The following is an 18,997-nucleotide window of genomic DNA, read 5'->3' on the forward strand; positions in this document are numbered from 1 at the left end:
AATGTCTATTCCTAGAAAGTCTGATTTCCAGGGAAAGACCAGTTTTCCTTCACACACACGGAGACAATCCAAAGCTCTTTTTATGAGGTGGAAAAATGCATCTGAACAGCTTTTAAAATCAAGAAACAGGACGTAAAAGCATGAAATACAAACACACACAGTCTCAGTAGCACTGCGCAGTCATGAGTCAACTCCACATTCTGAGTTTAGACGGAGGCTTTCTGCTTTAAACCGCTCGTTTGTAAAATGTGTAGAATCTCCTCTAAAGACGCTAACTATGTCATCCCAACATGCCAGTTTGAGTCTGATCCCTCCTGAAGCCAAATCCAAAGACAGGCCAATAAATGAAGAGGCTGAAGCTGGGACACATCTCCACAATCAGATGCTATTTGCATCATTGATTGTTTCCTAAAGTATTTTTGTTGCCTAACTTCACCAACCTGCAAACCAGTCATCTAAGTCTAAAACTCAAGACAAACAGCGCTGGCTTGTGGTATTCACACAAGACTCAAACTGCAGTCTTCTGGGTGAAAGTCCTGTGTTTGACCAGTTCATGTGCAGCAGCCTCCTCCCTGCGCGGACTTCGCCCTTCATACGTCACCTGGTGGCGGGCGTGAACAGCCGAGCAGCTGCCATGTGACTAATCTTACCTGGATGCAAACAGACGCTCGTTTTCAGAAAAGGTGTTTTTTTTTTTTCATTCATTCATGAAGCTGAAGCACTGTGTGAGAGCAACCGCCTACATGTCCACCACTGAACACACACACACACACACACACACACACACACACACACTCTGTGAATTTTGAGCCCTCAGAGTCAAAAAAGATGCGCCCAGCACTCAAACTCACATCAGCTGGATTGTTTGGCAGAATGCCCCGAATCCATCCAGCTGGACAGTGACGGTTGTCACTCCCAGTCAAACGGAGGCATTATGTAATGTCACATTAGCACTGGAGGCCAGGAGAGGCTAACAGGTCGATAAGAAAAAAAAAAAAAAAAGCTTGCCACTGACAACTGGCCTTCACACGGTCAAACGGCGGCGTAGCCGTGGGGGCTGATCAATGGTTGTTATTGCACTAACACGCACGCCTGCACACCAGTTAGAAAGTCTTCATCATGACTGTTACTCCTCCACCGGCAGCAGCTAGATCTCAGAAATATGTTTTCAGGGTATCTAAGTGGAGAAAAACATGCATGGACTCTTTTTAAGTGCTAATGAATTATTAATGCTGATGAGTTTAAGTGTTGCTGGAATTTGACGCAGCTGCTCGAGGTGGAGCTGATTTCACTGCTGCTGCTGGCTTCTTTAATCTGAGGCGCTGCTTCATATTTTCTGTTTACAGACAAAACATGTTCGTCCAAGTAGTTCTGGCTCAAAACTCTACGTGAGCTGCTACCACACACACACACACACACACACACACACACACACACACACACACACACACACACACACACACAGGTATACACTACTGATAAAGCTGGCTGCAAGCACATCTGCAAATAACACAACAGAGTCCAACGTTCACACACCGTCTCTGAGATAAGAAACACACACACACACACACACACACACACACACACACACACACACACACACACACACACACTGCTAGAGACGTGGGACGCGGTTTGCTGATCAGAGGCACAAAATACGACCAAAGCTATCTGCAGGGACCGACACACACCTTGCAGCTACAGACACTCGTATGGAAAACTAAAAAGCAGACAGACACTGGTTCAGTGTGACCAAACGCGGCTCACACACGAGCAGACGGTGTAGAGCTCGGCCAGGTCCACCGTGCATCTCCTCCTCTTATCAAAGCGCTCTGACAGCTTTGAATTATGAGCACTTTGCTGCCACTTGTTGTTAGACACCACCCGGCCTTTCATTCCGCTCTTGGCTCTGAATTAAACCTTGGCGTTGCGAGTGCGTGTGACTGTGTGAGCTGTGGCAATTATCAATAAGGACAGGGCACGCGTCCTAAAAGCCTGTGACTCTTTCCAGAGAGCTCCAACCACAAGGCTCGCTCTCTAATCACAGATCACACGGTGGCAGACTAATAGCCGGCTGCTGTGAGAAAACAGGCCAGAGCCTTTGACACGACGGAGACGCGGTGACCTTCCCGTCCTCACTTTGTCATTCCTGATTAGTCGCCTGTCTGTGTTTTGACGGTAAAACACCTGGTTTCTGTGCCAAGAATGATCCCGTTGTTCAGTTTGAGCTTTTGTACTTGACTGTTTTCCCCGCAGGCTTTAAATGGTCAAGTGTTCAACAACTGAACAAACAGCGACGTCCCATTCAAGTATATACTTAACTGAACAGGTGCAGCCGCGATCGAATAAGTCATCTGGAGCTATTGATGTCCCGTGTACACAGAGACCTCCATTACAGACAGATTCACTTACACAGGTCATTAAGAGAGCAAATACATGTGTAAATGAGCGGTCAGGGCAGAGGGAAAGCAGAAATACACGCCTGTGGCATCACATGCTATGGCCCTGATACGTCAGTGCTGAGCAACCCCACGAAAAGCAAGGTCAAGCTTTTTCAACTTGGCATTAATTTGCATGTTGTTTTACACTCTGGTTCTGTTGCTTTACTGCGCAAATGAGGAGCCACACCTGCACTTACACCCAGGAAAGATACTGATTCTACACGTCACACAGGTCAGTCAAAAGCTTTCCAACAGGCTGTTTGCAGATGACATCACGTCACTCCTTTGTTGTGGTGCAAACTGCAGATGGAGGGCAGGAAGTGCTTTTCTGCATGGGATAAACTGAGTTGAAAGCATTGCTAAGGGAAGCACGCATAAGCAAATTTATTAGAGAAAACTCAAATAAAGTAAAATGAATCTGATGCTTTCGGGAAAAACAATCAAGAGTACTGTGGTGGCGGCCAGACGGAGGATTCAGGTTAGTGAGATTCATTCAGACGGCAAAATAACATGTTAAGTACATGATGGGCATTCCTGACAGGGAGGAGAAGAAAACCAGGTGACGCTCGACGAGCACACATCTTGAGCTGATTCTCATTAAAGCTGGAGAGCAGAAAGAAATGAGAAACACACATGAAAGACGCACTTCGAGCTCCCTGAAAATTCAGCTTAGCTCATTTTTTATTAGTGCCCAATGACTGTTACCCACTGATGAAAGGTCAGAGGGGGGCCTGACAGAAAAAAAGCAATGTACACGCTGATACTGCAACACAATATTACACACAGAACATCGCCCAGCAACGCTCCAACGACACAACGGCAACAAGACTGAAAGAGACGGTAAGTTTCCAACTGTGAGAACGAGCTTATATAAAGAGCCGCAGCAATACAAACAAGATGAAGATCCAGCAGGAACAATCAAGCTTCAGATCAGATCGTAATCTGCTCATGTGTCTCAACAGGTTCAGGTGTGACTAAGTGTGCTGACAGAATCACTGGGTTACATCTGTGCCGGTCTGAACCTGAGAGACGCTTTTCAAAGTTTCTCTCCAGAGACCGTCTTCACCCTGCAGGAGCATCTACTTCTTTCGGTCAAGCAGAGTGCAGATGTTCAGCTGCACTCGTCACTGTGATCCACTCGAGCTGATCAGCTGACAGGAAGTGATGTGGGGAGCAAAGTATTTGATAAGATGATCAATTGTCATTTGAGAACAATGTTGCTGATGCCTGCGGGTACAAATGAAGAGCCGCATTTCTCCACACAGACGACCAAAGTACACCGTGTGATGGTGATCTCACCTCCAGTTAGCTTAAACGTTGACGTGTTAGCATGCCTGTGCAGTGCACCTCATTCTTTCATGTCTGATTCACTCCAATATCTGCATTAATGCAGCTGTGAATAGTTCCCATTCAGTGATATCACAGCCTCACTCACCTGCTTACATCAAGTCTGGCAGCAGAACACAGTTTGTACAGCCAATAATATAACTCACATCAAAGAAACACTGTTTGACTCGCTTTTAAGACCCAGAATCACATGTAAGTTCAGATCTGTTACATATCCAATCATTTATTCGTACGTCTCTCTGTTTCACACGTAAAACTATGATGATTACAGACACAAAGAATGTAATCTTGCAGACAAACACACACACAAAGAGACGTTTGGCATCCGGGAGCACTACAGCAAACAGCGGCTGGGTTTGACGAGCTGGAAATCAAATCAATTCCTTTATTGGTTTACGGTAAGAGGGCCCAGCCTCAGGCCATGCTGGACGGAGGCTGAACTGCACACAACGATCACAACAGAGAGAGTCAAAGAGGGAGAGAGGGAGAGAGAGAGAGAGAGAGAGGGAGAGAGAGAGAGAGGGGGAGAGGGAGAGAGAGAGAGAGAGAGAGGGAGAGAGAGAGAGAGAGAGGGAGAGAGAGAGAGAGAGAGGGAGAGAGAGAGAGAGAGAGAGAGAGGGAGGGAGAGAGAGAGAGAGAGAGAGGGAGAGAGAGAGGGAGAGAGAGAGAGAGAGAGGGAGAGAGAGAGAGAGAGGGAGAGAGGGAGAGAGAGAGAGAGAGAGAGGGCGAGAGAGAGAGAGAGAGAGAGGGAGAGAGAGAGAGAGGGGGAGAGGGAGAGAGAGAGAGAGAGAGAGAGAGAGAGAGAGACGGCTGCACATACAGTGAAAAGTCAGGCAGCATCTGTTGTTAAAGGTAGTTTTTAAAATAGCACATTTTCTGATTAATTCCTTGAGGAGTTACTCAAATGTCATAATTTCTGAAGAAAGTTTCTGTGTTAAAGAAGGCGTAACGGGTTGTTTGCAGACGACATCACGTCACTCTTTTGTTGTGGCGTGAACTGCAGACGGAGGGCAGGAAGTGATTTTCTGCACAGGAAGCACAAAAACACACACTCGAAAAAGCTATGTTTTGTGTTGTTGACCGTCGCTGAAATCGCTGATATCGATCAAACTGAGAAACCGCGGGGAGCTTTTATGGAGTACCAAACGTTGTTTGTTCATGAGGTTCATTGAAAACAATGGCTTGTTAACAGGGAGGAGCCAAGTCGGATAGAGGTGGAAATGGTGTAACGTTAGCTACTGTCCACGTCTTTAGTGGTGTTTCACCGGACCTTGTGTGTGGTTAACCAAGCAAACAGCCGTAACATAAACATCAACATTCAGCACGACGGCGCTTAATGTTTGCAATAACGTTAGCATTACTGTAGCTATTCAGCTAGTTAAGTGGGAATGCTAAAGCTTGCAAGTTAGAGCAGATAATATTGTTTAATCATTCCATCATTCATTGTTTGCCTCTGACAACCAGTCAATCGCAGTTTGACATGTCTGATTCCAGCGAATAATGTCCAGGTAGAAACATGCTGTCTTCACTTACAGACTATTTTTCCAGAGGAGGTCAAAGGACTGATCTGAGATTCATCACATGGTGCAACGACAATCAACTGAAGATCAATATCAGCTCTCCTATTAAGAACTTGCACGACTTTTAGGACTGAAAAACAAAGTCCCCCCCCACACATCGTAGGAGGTCATTATAATTACGGATCATGTCACAACGTAGCGTAGAGGCAGGAGTGTGTCTCAGGTCATAGCCTCCAGAGGGTTTCTGTTATCTTCTATTAATTACAGCTAAGTGGCGCTGCTCTGCAGACGGCCTCTGCAGCTCAGGCTTCTGACACAATTAAAAATACTCAGCATCAAAGAGAGGAGGGAAGAGGGAGAATATGTGCCACAGCACAAAATGAGTCTTCACGTTCTAAATTTAGTTCAGCAGCACTGCCTTGGGAATTAATGTGGTAAAGAGATGCAGTTTATTGCAGAATTTACCAGTTGATACATATATGTACTAAATGCTAAGCATAAAATTGGCTGAAGGATGATCAATTATTCAGCAGAGGCAGTGAGCTTCCACCTCAGATCAGACCGATCACTTAAATGAATACAGTGTCTGTGAGGCTCACCGGCTGAGGCCACCGGTCCATCCTAACCATAGTAACTGCAGTCAAGGTGAGTTTCACTTTCTGTGACTCATGGGGATTAGCTTGCCTTTATATAGGCTCAGCGTCTCCCTGTAAACAATACACGGACTCCGTACTGCTGCAGTGCACGTCCTGTCATCAGACTCAAGGCCACCGCTAATGAGATCACCTCCATTAGCTAACTGCATTAACGTGTTGTGATACTCCACACGCAGAATGTGCAGCTCGCAGACGTTCTCATGCCAAAGGGAAAGTAACTCGCACTCGTTCAAAAAAACTGGCATCAGTTTTTATTCAACATGGGAAATTCAGATTCTGAGGAGTCTACAGCCATGCTAGCAGCACAGTGGTGCTTTGAGCTAAATGCTAACATCTGCAGGCTAACAGGCTCACCATGACGCGTTGATGTATAATGTTAACCACGTTCAACATCTTAGCTTAGCGTGTTAGCATGCTCACACTCGCTAATTAGCACTAAACACAAAGTAAGACTGATGAGAGTGTAATTAGCTCGAAATCTGGTCATAAACCAAAATAATGGACAAATTACAATATTTCACTTGATGGTGGCGCTAAAGTTGAGGGGTACAAAAAAAAAAACTGCCATCCGTGCTTTACTATATAGCACGAGGTGCCTTGACCCCAAACTCACCGTTAAGGATCGTGTACATATACTGAAGGTTAGGGCATTCAGCCTGCAGCATACAGCATATTAACCTGTACATTCAGCATTTGAAAGGCAGCTCTTGTTGAGTCTAATAGGCAAATGTACACAGTTGCCTATTTACCTCGTCAGGGAGGAAGCATTCATTTGGTCTGACAGCATTTTTCATGAGGTGCAACCATTAGGGCTACTTTAGGGCCGTGGAATCAATATGGTGAGCATGCACCCAAACACTCACACACCAGCGTAAGAGGCCAACTACCTCTCTTCATGAATAATGAATCAGACTCTGCTGACCCATCTGCCTCACGATGAAGACCCCCCGATTCCAGAAACAACAGGAGCAAACACAGAAACAGTGCTATAAATAAATACATCCTGTAGCTGCTGATGCACTTCAGCAGGAGAGCAGAGATCAACTTGAACATTGATAAAATTAAAGCTCTAAGACAGTAGGACCAGACCTGAGGGTCGCAGGATGAGTAAAAAGGCAGGAAAAACATACCTCTGTCTATTTCTAAACAGATATTTCTCTTATCTTTGCTATTTCCTCATGAATTACTGGAGAGTTTTGCATATTTAGGCCTATAAAACTTACTGAAAATAGTCTGTGAAAGTGAAAAAAAACATCCTTCTTTAAGTGTTCATGGTGAATAAAAACCTCTGGCAAGAGGTCACAAATGCACTGAGTAATCAAATTTTAAGACTTTCATGATGAATGTATTCATCATGAAATTTCACTCCATGCTTTTCCATGGAAGCCTGTGCACGTGAACTCTTGATAAAGTGACAGCAGGGATCAGGGATCAACAGAGGACGTGGACTTATTTCCTCTAATGCATGCATGCACAGACTTTACTATGTTAAGTCCATCCCCCAAAATTGTCCCAATAAATACAGAAGAGGTGATCACGTTCTCCCACACAGAGGGTTTCTGCAGGCGACACGGTGAGCTGAGAGAAAGCTCGAGGGTCTTTAACAACACGGCTGCTCATTTCCTGAACCTTCACAGCCTCTTCTTTTTGAATTTGAGGACTCTACAACATCCTAATCCAAAAAAAGATGGAAATGACAAATGTTCTTACTTCATTTGTACCTAAATTAAAAGTCGTATTTGTCTCTGTTGGTGTATTATTTTACATTTTCATACAAAACTAAATTTACATTTTCTAGCATCATGTAAAACAAGTGATTTATTTCCAGGACAGGAAACAGGCACAATGTGGAAAATGGGTTAAAAGTGGTGCAGCTGACCGAACAGACTCTTTGAGGATAATATCTTCATCACAGCAGGACGCTTTTTACAATGAAGTTCCAGGTCATTTATTTTTCTGTGGCTGAAATGTAAAATGAACAGCTGAGAGGCAGACAGCGACAGAGCGTTAAGGGCTAACCGGCAGACGGTTTGGTTCTCTCAGTGTCCTCATAAAGGTTTTCTCTGTCCTGTGGCCTTCACGGTGTCACCTCCCTGCAGCACCATGAGCTCCGCATTGAACACATCCACAAACTCGCTCTCTCTCTATTTTTTTAAGTAATCCCCTCCCTGTCTGGCCCACGTGGGAGCAGCACCAGATAATCCTCAAACAGTCGGACAGCTGTCATGTCAGAAACGTGCAGGACAACCTGCCACGGCTGATCTGAGTGACAGTGATGTAACAGTAAGGAGAAGGCTGGAAACACAAACAGGTCCTTTCAAGCTAATGTTTAAAAAGTCATTATGTTTAGCTGTGGAAACGACGCGGCTCTGCAGCGACAAGAAGCAGCAGCAGCTGGTTTGTTGGGGGCAGCCGAGGGTCTTTAGGTGGTCTGTGTGTGACAGTAACAGCGAGAGGTCCTGCGGTCACGTGCAGACTCTCCGGTTACATAAGAGCATTTTAGGATTTCCAAACCATTGTCAGGACAAGTACAGCAATCATCCTTAACATCCAGCAGCAGATTGTTTCCTAAAGCCTGTGCACTCACACACGGCGGACTGGTTTGAAATGCTTTGAGTGCATCAATCGATTCACAAATTTAAAAATCCATCTTTAAACGCACCACTGTAACTTAAAAGATTAGATCTGAAGCGTCAGATGATGCATCCACTTCCGATTTAAACATCTGCCTTCACGATGAGGCCTAATTATCGCATCAATCAGCGCTCACAGTTCAGCAGTGCACTAAGCTACTTGCAGATCAGAGTTTTATCTCGTTGCAAAATTAACAGCAAGTGAGGAATCAGACAAAAGAGCTGAAAGATCAACGGGAAATTAATCAGCAGCATTTTTCATAATCGACTGATCATTTGAGTGAATTTTCAAATGTGTCAAAAGCTTCTGAAATGTGAGGATTTGCTGTTTTTTTTTTCAGTTTTACAGCATTCAGTATTTCTGAGTTTCAAACTGTCGGTCAGACAAAACAAGACAGACATCACCTTCAGCTCTGAGCAACGACGACTGACCAATCAGTCATGAAAATCAGCAGAATTTGCCGCCGTGCAGCAGCATTTAAAGGGATAGTTTGGATCATTATCAGCGAGTCCGAACAAACAAGTCGCACAACAACACTAACAAACCAACCGATCGAGGCAGCCGTACAGCAGCAGCTAAAATGACTGTTTTTGTTAAAGGAGTGTGGTTTGGATTGCGGCTTTGGGGACAGCGTCCATCTGACAGCAAAGTTAAGCATTGAAATGTTCTAAATGTCGCCTACGCTTAAACTGATACTGATTTGTGTTGGGTGTTTTGGTGGCTAAAATACGTGTTGCTGCTGCCCCCAGTCTACAGCAGTACATCCCTTAGCTTCATACACCCATACTCTTGCTGTTCTCCATCTACTGTAGGTAATATACTGACTATTGATAAATTCCTCAACTCTATTTCAAACAATCCAAACTATATCTTTAAACTGCCCACTTGGATCCGCTCAGTATGACCACATGCTTATGGTGGATCATTTAAGGTGATGTTAGTGCAGCTGAATAACAGACTTTATTGAGTGTGTTAACCGACTTTAAGACTCTTTATTAATCGTGATAATGTAAAACTACATTTTAGCATTCAGCGTTATCCAGTGTTTGTCAATGGCCAAAGCAGTCACTGCATTTTAAGAAAAAACACAATGAAGACAATTGTAGTCTGCACCAACTGGTTCACTGACAGTTTGGGAGCCGGGGGGCTTTAATCAGGGCACAGACGCCATGAAGTCGGCCTTCATTAGGCTTAGCGTTGGGTGAACCTCAGGAGGGAGTGGTGGAGGTGCAGTCAGACACTTATAAGGCCCCTGCAGGCTTTGTTCTGGAGGTACAGTCATGTTTGAGGCATCCTTTAGTGGCAGCATCAGGTTCTCCACCACCACCACCACCTCAAGGCACGATGTCTACCTTGACTCTGATTGCAACAGAGGACATGTGAGATGATCTCATTCACCTTCAGGCTGTTTCAAACATGTTACTAAATCAGTGGCTTAATCCAGCGTATGAGCAAACAGGAATACAATGCACGCACACACTTTCAGCAGGGATACAAGTACACACATTCGTTTTGCTGAAACGGTTGGTCAGTCAGTCAGATCTTTGGTTCAAATGGCATCAATTTCTGTCTTTCTCTGTTTTATATTGTTGGACGTTTATTATCTGGGTGTTCGGACTGTTAGTTGAACAAAAGTTGAAGATGGTTTCTTGGGATTATTTGAAGTTGTGATGAATTTTCAGGGTTTTTTGTAACATTTATAGACTAACTGGAACCAAGACTAAGAGGCGATAGCCATGTTCTGTGAAGCTATACTGCTGTGATTTGAGCTAAATGCTAACATGCCGATGTCACGTTCACGATGGTCGCCATTTTTGTTTGGCATGTTAGCATGCTAACATCTGCTGACTGGCACAAAGCACAAAGCACAGCTGAGGCTGGTGGGATTTTTCACTATTTTTTTTTAACCTTCTCTAGATTTATCTAAACACTATTGGATAAAACTAAAATAATGGTTAGTCACAACCTCAAAACTGATCGGAAAGCTACGGGACGTAAACATCTCGTGTTGTATTTAGCATTCTGGACACACCTACACACCTCAAATGTCTGGCCTGGTTACATAATGAGTTGACAGCCTTTAATTGGTTTCTTCACCTCTGTGTGGAGTAACACCTAACGATCCATCAAAATACCACAAACTCGACACATTCTGCACTTCAAACACCCCTGAGAGAGCTGCATGCACGCTATCCTGGCATCGCTTTGGCTTCTTCTTAACAGCTACCAGCTTAAAGTGAAAATACATCAAAACCACACTAATAATTATTTCCACTCTCGATTAATCTGTATATCGTTGTATCTCTTAATTGTTAGTTTCTAAAATAAAAAAGTGAAGACTGCCCGTCACAGGAGACGTCTTGAAATGTCTTGTTTTGTCTCCCCGACAAGGTTCGTACGTAACCTTGACAAAACAATCTCACCTCAAGGCCCCTTCAGTAGCTGTTCTGGAACTTTCTATTGTTTCCATCAGCATATGGACAACCAGTAGTCAAGGAAATGTAGAAGAAGAAGACGACAAAAAAACAGCAAATATTTCCATGAGAGAAGCTGGACCCAAAGAATTTGTGGCATTTTTGATTATAAAACTATTTTTAAACAATTGATCTTTTCTATCACTGCACATTTTTCAGTCCATTAACTCATCAATTAACCTGGCAGCTGTTTGAGCTCTAATACATCACGTCCTGCTCATTTCCACTCATTTTCCATGAGATTAAAAACATTATACTTGCAGTGCATAATGCAACCTCAAAGTAAACATCAACAGGCTCCTGAGCTATTGAAGGTGCACTGTTTGCCTTGAATACAGGTTATACTGCCTGATATTTGGTGATCACTTTATTGTTCATGAGCAGCATGACAGAGAAATATTGCCAGAAGGTTCAAGGGCCTGTTTGCTCAAAAGCACGCCTTCAATTCACAGCAGTGATCATAGCAGGTAGGACTTTGACACCTGCAACCTGCAGCGAGTTTGTGTGTCATCTCTGAACAAAGCTCCAGTTACTGCTTTGACATGGGTGACGATGACATACAGTACAAGATAAACTGTAAATAACTGTTGTCTGTTAACGGGAAAACAATAATATGCTTACAGGAATCTGAGTTAGTGAGTTTCTACATAGCAAAGTGCACAAGTCAGAGGTTGGACAAAGTGGAAGCATCTCAGGTATGTGTTAACAGTGTGTGTGTGATAACATGCCAGAGATAAAGCGTTTTATAGCCCAGAAAGTGCACAACAGATTTCAGTAATGACAGAGAGTACAGTGTCTTCAAATGCCTCAATCTCTGTGAAGATGTGCTGTTTCACCCCCGTCTGAAGCCACTGACAAGGGGTGAGGTTATTTTGGGAGTTTTCTGTTTCCCATCACAGATGTGCTGCAGACTTATTAACCTAATGCTCATCTTGGCAAGACTTTGTCATTGGGCAGATGACCGGCCTACTTAGACAGATCTAGTGCTGGCATGACACCTCCACATTACTCCACAAGTCATGCCTCATGTTGTCACACTTAAACTAAGGACATTACTGCTTTTCACAGTCTGAAACACCATTCAGGTTTGACATCTGATATCATAACGACCTGCAGGTTACCTGGATTAGTGTCTACATCTGCATTTGCATGGCACCACAGACCAACACCTGATGCACTTTAAATAACCTTGTCAAACATGTCTGCACCGTCCTACAAAGCTAAAGCGTAACTGACATCACTGTTAATGTCTGTGCTGCCTGCTGACTGAGCTGGGACAGAAAAGTGGGATGTATATTATTTAAAAAATGAGTGAAATGAGGTTTATATTGTGTTGGCATGACCTTTGATATGATTAATAGTTGCATGTTTGGAAATGCAATAATTTGTCTTCCTGCAGAGAGTTAGATGTGCAGATCGATGCCACTCTCATGTCTGTGTGTTAAATTTGGAGCCAGGGGGTGATTAGCTTAGCCTAGCATAGACTGAAGAACACAGCTAGCCTGGCTCTGACAATAGTTCATGCACCTCTAAAGTGAGCTAATAAACATGTTGTTGGGTTTGTTTAATGGATACACAAACAGAAATGTAAAAATGAGAATTTGTCGTTTTAGGCGGAGAGATGTGCTAGAAGTTTCTGCGCAAAGAGAGCAAACTGCGCACAGAGCTAACTGTCTCTAGGCTAACCAACTTCAGCTCGGAAATGAGCTAATTCACGAGTATAATTCACATGTACGCAAGTATGAAGCTAGGAGGCTACGATTCGCCAAGAATTAAGACTGGAAGAAGGGGGAAAGCTTGTGCAGCAGTACATACTGATTGATTAACACCCTGTTTCGCATTTCATCTGTACACAAACAGAAACATATGAACTATTTTTGGTTTAATGTTCTGTAGCCAGTTCTCCACAGCAAGTAAGTTTATAGGTTATTTTTGCATATTTTGGTTTAGGTACAGATTAAATGAACAAGACACAGCGTGTTAATTCGTGAGCTAGAAGAGTTGGTGGATATGTTAACGATCTCCAGAGCCAGGCTAGCTATTTCCCGCTGTTTCCAGTCCTTATGCTAAGCTACGCTAATTACCTCAGCTTCAGCTCTGTAACACACAGACAGCTGAGTGATATCAAACTGCCATCTAACTCTCAAATAAGTGTATTTCCCAAAATGTCTCAGTGAAAGTAAAGAGAGCAGCACCTGACCTCACGAAGCATTTATGAAGAAAAAACATTTCTGACATTATAGTTCTTTATTTTAACACAACCTATTGTCATGTAAATGTCTACCTACAGTTAAAATAAAATTCCTCATTTTGGTGGGTTGCTGGCCTGCTGGGCCTCAGGTCTGTAGGCCCAGTTTGAGCTAATGCTAAAAACTGGAGTTGGACAACATGGCTGAAGTAAATATCACTATTTTCCATTATCAACATATATGGAAAATAAGCAAAGAGTCCATACAACAGTGATACTGAAGTAATGGCCGGACCATATTAAACTGTACTCGGTCCAGACAAAGTGCGTGTCCTGGCCCTGCCCCTGTGGAAGTGATGTGCCAGGCCGAACTCCACGAGCCAGCTGGCACAAAGTCCGAAATTTCTCCCACTGTTCCACATGTGGTGACCATTAGACTCAGGTCATTAAACACAAAGCTCTCAAACTGCTTTTCTTTTGTCTTAAGTTTGTTTATGTCCATCCAGACAAGAGTGAGTAAAAACAATGGGTCCAGACCATCCGGGGAACTGGTGGACGGACAGGCTACAGCCACCCACAGAGCCCAAATAATAGATTTCACTTACAACTAATGACGTGTTTGCAGACATGAAGATGAAATTAACTGAATGTGTACAGAACAATATTTGAGGATAGTGTTGCTGATGGCTGTGTGAATCGGGGCTGCGATTCTGACTGTTTTATGTGTATGATCCAAAAAAAGCTAGAAAAAAATGACCATCACAGAACCCAAAGTGACATTTTCAGATTGCTTGTTTTCTCCAACCAATAATTAAAACTTTTTTCCTTGTCAATCAACATTTAACTGACTTGTCCATTAAAATATTAACGGTCAGCTGTTTCTAAAGTGAAACGTGGAGGCTTCAGGGACGAAATATAGAATGTTTTTATTAAAAACTTAAATAATTTGTAGTTAGTCTGAAACTAAAAACAAATCTGGAACTATTTAAATTTTGATTAATTATTAAATTATTCTTCTTGACAAAAAACACCAAACATCTGCTGGTTACATCCTCTAAAAATGAGGATTTTATGCTTCTCTTCAACATCTACAGCAAAGTGAACATTTTGGTTTTTGGACTGTTGGCGGGATTAAACTTTGGGTCCTTGGAAATGACAGCAGCCATATTCATCATTTTCTAAATTCTTACAGCCAAAATGACTCATTGATTAATAGTTGCAGCCCTTATTTGTTTTGTCCAAACTAAGCTTCAAGATTTTTTCTTAATAAATGACCTCAATGATTAGTCAGTTATCGCATCGCTAAGGAGAAATCGACTCATCTTTTCAGCGTGAATGAATCTTTGTAGTTTTCATAGTTTCCAGTAAACAATCATTTTCAGTTGCAGTCAATCTGCACCTGATCTTTATAGATGTTTGTTAAATTCCCTCTGAAAATAATGTGATTCAGCCATTTCTAAAGTGACATGTGGGGCATCCTCCAAACAACATTAAAAAGAGGACAGAAATACAAATTTCCTGGTTTCAGCTCCTCAAATGTGAAGATTTGATACTTTTCTTTGTCTTAAATGACAGAAAACTGAATATATTTGATATATTATATATATTTTTCTGGACTGTTACTCAGCTAACTATTTGAAGACCTGCTGAAACAATCATCAGACATTTTTCACCAGTTTTCTGACACTTTATAGCCCAAACAGTCCATCAAGTAATGATTAGTGTGATTTCACACTGATCATATTCATTGAAGTTGTATCAATGAGGAACAGGTCATGTGACTTTGATGAAGACGTAGCTGTGAGTGAGCAGATCACAGCCTGTCTGAACTCTGGCGGGTTAAAAACAGCATGAAAGAGGCTCGCGGGTCTGCATGAGACGCTTTAAACGAAAAGAGCCGGTTAAAACACCCTCACACACGCACACTGTCCTGCCCGGGGGAGGAGGCTGTGTAGCCGCGTGGCGGAGCCGCAGCTCGGAGCCACGCCGCCGGTGGAGCGACTCCCGCAGCCTCCATCCTGCAACCAGACCGCTCACAGCCGCGCACGGCTCACCTCGACGGAACTCACCTTTGAGACGGTCATACGGTGCGCGGTGCGTCGGCAGGTGGTGGTAGTTTTCTCCGAAGAGGACTCAGTGAAGTGGAGCTGCTGCTGCTGCTGCTGCTGGTGGAGCCGCCGGGTGGAGACGAGTCGCGTTATAATGCAGGAGGTTGTTGCATGGTGGTCATTTAAAAGTCATGATGCCCGGCGCGACCTTGAGGGTCCCAAAGAGAGAAACAAGCGCACAATCAGAGCAAATCGCTCCTGAACACAACGCGGCCAGCATGAGGAAAAAAAGAAAACATGAGGAGGAGGAGGAGGAGGAGGGCGGAGGATGAGGAGGGATGCGAGCACAGGATGCGACGAGGGAGGAGGAGGAGGAGGAGGAGGAGGGAGGGGCGAGGCCGTGCAGGTTGATTACACGCATGCTGATAAATATTAAATCAGACCATGAAGTGAGGCTGGAGGCTTTAAAACCGGATTGAACATGAAATCAGAGCAGTTTAATCTCCTGCTGAGATGAGGCCAAACCACATTTCTTACATAAACTCACCTCTTTATTTTTGCTTCTTTATTATTATTATTATTAGTGCTTCTTTAAACCGTATGAAGTAAACACAAAACTGTTTTAATAAACCATAGACTGAGCTGATCTGCTGCTGTTTGCTCAAATATCAAAAACATAAAGGTCGTGGTGTGTGATGTGTGGTGACTTCACCTGAGTTCACTTCAGACTGATCGTTTCTCTCGTGTTTCAGTTCTAGTTTGGACTATTTGTTTACTGGTATTTATACATGAGGACTGAATTTTATTTTTTTGTATCTCTGCAGCTCAATCTACTGTGTAATGGTTTTTACTCTAAAACTAAAAACAATCCAAGTCTAATCGACTATATTGTTTCCCGAGTTTTGTTTACTTCTACAGGTTTTGTTTATTTTGACACTTGATGAATTTTATTTCTTATGACCTCATGTCACTTGTTGCTGTTTGCACTTTAATGTGAAGCTAAGAGTGTCGCTCTAATTAAAAGTCTTATTTGAATAAAACCCACCTAAAATCATGCAAGTGACACACAAATAAATGAAATTCATGTGCAGGGAGAAGAAGAAAGGCCTAAACAATGTCAAACACATGCACAGCACTGAAGATGATGTTGTATATGATATGACATTTAAACATGTTTTCTATCATAACAGAGAGATCTCAGTCTTTCTTCAATATGCTCTGGAGGACTTTAAGAAATCTGTCCTGAAAAAGAGTTTTTAATCTAAATGACAGCGCAGGCTGGTGATCAGTGGAGGCCTGACGCTGTTTTTGACGGGTCCTTGAAGGCGACAGAGAACACAGTGCAGCTCTCACAGAGGAAGAGGAGGCTCCCAGATCAGCTCTGCCTCGGGCCCCGGGGCCGGTGAAACGGGGTCATCACAGTCTACAGCTGTCAAAGTGTTGATTTACACCCTCTGAGTGACACACATCAGTGTTTGCATGGATTCCATATGTTGTTGGCTGTGTGTGTGTGTGTGTGTGTGTGTGTGTGTGTGTGTGTGTCTTTCTGTCATATGGCTGAACAGATCCTGACAGTGGAAACTTAATGGAAGGTAAACACAACGTTCACTCATTAAATATTAACGCTAACAGTGACTGAAATTTAGAAAATCACATCAAATTAGTTTTCAGGTGTTTTTTTAAAACCATTTTACTTCAAACTTGTTTAAACTCTTCCCGCCTTCCTCCTGAAACATGTGAAGGAACTCAAAGTTTGTCATTTAGTGAAAGATGTTTGCTGCACATCTGTATTCGAGGGCGTTTGTTGCCCCCCAGTGTCGAAGCGCGGCCATCACAAGAGGATTCAGGACGGCAGCAGCCAATGAGAGAAGACCGCGTCCTGTAGTACTCAGGTCCTCCACCTCAGTAAAAGTACTAACCCCACACAGTGTAGTGTAGTACTCAGGTCCTCCACCTCAGTAAAAGTACTAACCCCACACAGTGAAAATACTCTGTCACAAGCAACGTCACCTGAGTGTAATCAGGAAAATGTACTGGAAGTATTTAAAGGAAAGAAAAAGCAAAATCTGACATTTATGAAGCTCGAAACACAAAATGTTTTAAATGATGATCAAAATATTTGACAATTAATTTTCAGTCAATCGATTCATCAACTAATCGTTTCTGCTGTTCTTGTATAAACTGTCGAGTAACTTAATTTTTAACAAAACATATTTTCTGAGCTCTTTTTTTTTTTTTTATATGCAACAAAATGAATTTGGAAAGTAATTAAAGCTGTCAAATAAACACAATGAAGTAAAAAGTACAGTACTCAGTAGTCATTTCTGTACTAGTACGTGAGTACTCAATAGTCATTTCTGTACTAGTACATGAGTACTCAGTGCTCAGTATGTATCATGCTCACTTTCAGCCTTCATGTTGATCTCAAAGACACACCTGTAAAATTTGTGACCGCAGTTGTAATGTTTCAGTAAAACGAACAAACAAACAAACAAACACACACACACACACACACACACACACACACGCACACACACACACACACACACACACACACACACACACACACACACGCACACACACACCCGTGTTTCCATCACTTTTGGGGACATTACATAGACTTACATTCATTTCCTGGAGACCTACCCAAACAATAACCCGAACCTGAACCAAGTCTACAGCCTGACCTGTAATGATTTACCTGATTTACAATGTGACTCTGTAAACAGATTCATGTCCCCAGACAGACGTACACACACCTGGCAGGTGAGCCTCCTGTTCCCATTTTGCATTGATGACGCACACACAGACTCGCAGCATCAGCCACACTGACCCGGCTGATGAGCTCCTCCTGACTGGACCTCGGGCCCTGGAAGCAGCCTCGTCATGTGTGGAAACATGGCAAACAAACTGTTTTTCTCCGTGCAGAGTCCTCAGGCTGCCTCCAGCACTTCCAGGCGTGGTTTCACTGGAAAAGATAAAGCATGAGGTGAGTAAGCGGCCTCCGGGGCCCCTGAGGCTCAGCGGTCACATAGCTGAACTGCTCGGACAAGTTGTCTGACTCCTGGAGTGTAAAACAAACGTCTTCACAAACACAGCTGAAGGTTTGTTCATGCAGAGGAGCCTCTGACGACAGAGGGCGTGAGAAACTACCAGAAACCAGCAGTTTCACGTCATGAGGTTTCCCTGTTTTTGGTCAAACTGAGTTAGTTTCAAAGATCTGAAGGTAACTTTCCAGATGAACTGTGGCTCAAAATCCACTGATTCTGGTTCAAGACTCTGTCCTCGTGTGGACCTCACAGGTGTTTCAGTTTCATGCTGTCTGAGACTTCACATCTTAGGAGGCTGAAAGCTGCTGAGTGTTTCTCAGCTGCTTTCAAAGGTTCGTTAAGGAGAAACGGCGTCATGTCAAACAGTGTCGAACTGTACGTGAGCAGAAGTATTTCCTCACGTGGAGGCTTTTTATTTGTTGAATAAATCTGAGTGAAGGGATGAGGTGGAGCTCTTCTTTCGTCCTCTTTCCTTATTTCCTGTTTGTGTTTGGTGGAAATTAGAAAATGTTTTTATTTATTTATAATCGTAATATTATTTGATATTTTCTCACAGAAAGGCTGCGTTTCAGAGCTCCGTTCTTCCTGAGAATTGACCAGATTGTGACCTTAAACCACAACGTCTCCGTTTGTATCCGG

At 43.2% G+C, this 18,997-nt stretch overlaps 1 protein-coding gene across 1 annotated transcript in view; it reads right to left on the minus strand.

Annotated features, from left to right (window-relative positions):
- Positions 1 to 15,601, minus strand: part of coro2aa (coronin 2Aa) — a 37,266-nt gene extending 21,665 nt beyond the window's left edge. The window contains exon 1 of the mRNA XM_076729132.1: positions 15,330 to 15,601. Coding sequence (XP_076585247.1) covers positions 15,330 to 15,344 — 15 coding nt within the window. The 5' untranslated portion in view covers positions 15,345 to 15,601. The remainder of the gene's footprint in view (positions 1 to 15,329) is intronic.
- Positions 15,602 to 18,997: the final 3,396 nt, after the last annotated feature.

The sequence above is a fragment of the Chaetodon auriga genome, chromosome 4, assembly GCF_051107435.1.
Source record: "Chaetodon auriga isolate fChaAug3 chromosome 4, fChaAug3.hap1, whole genome shotgun sequence".
NCBI classification, from domain to species: domain Eukaryota; kingdom Metazoa; phylum Chordata; class Actinopteri; order Chaetodontiformes; family Chaetodontidae; genus Chaetodon; species Chaetodon auriga.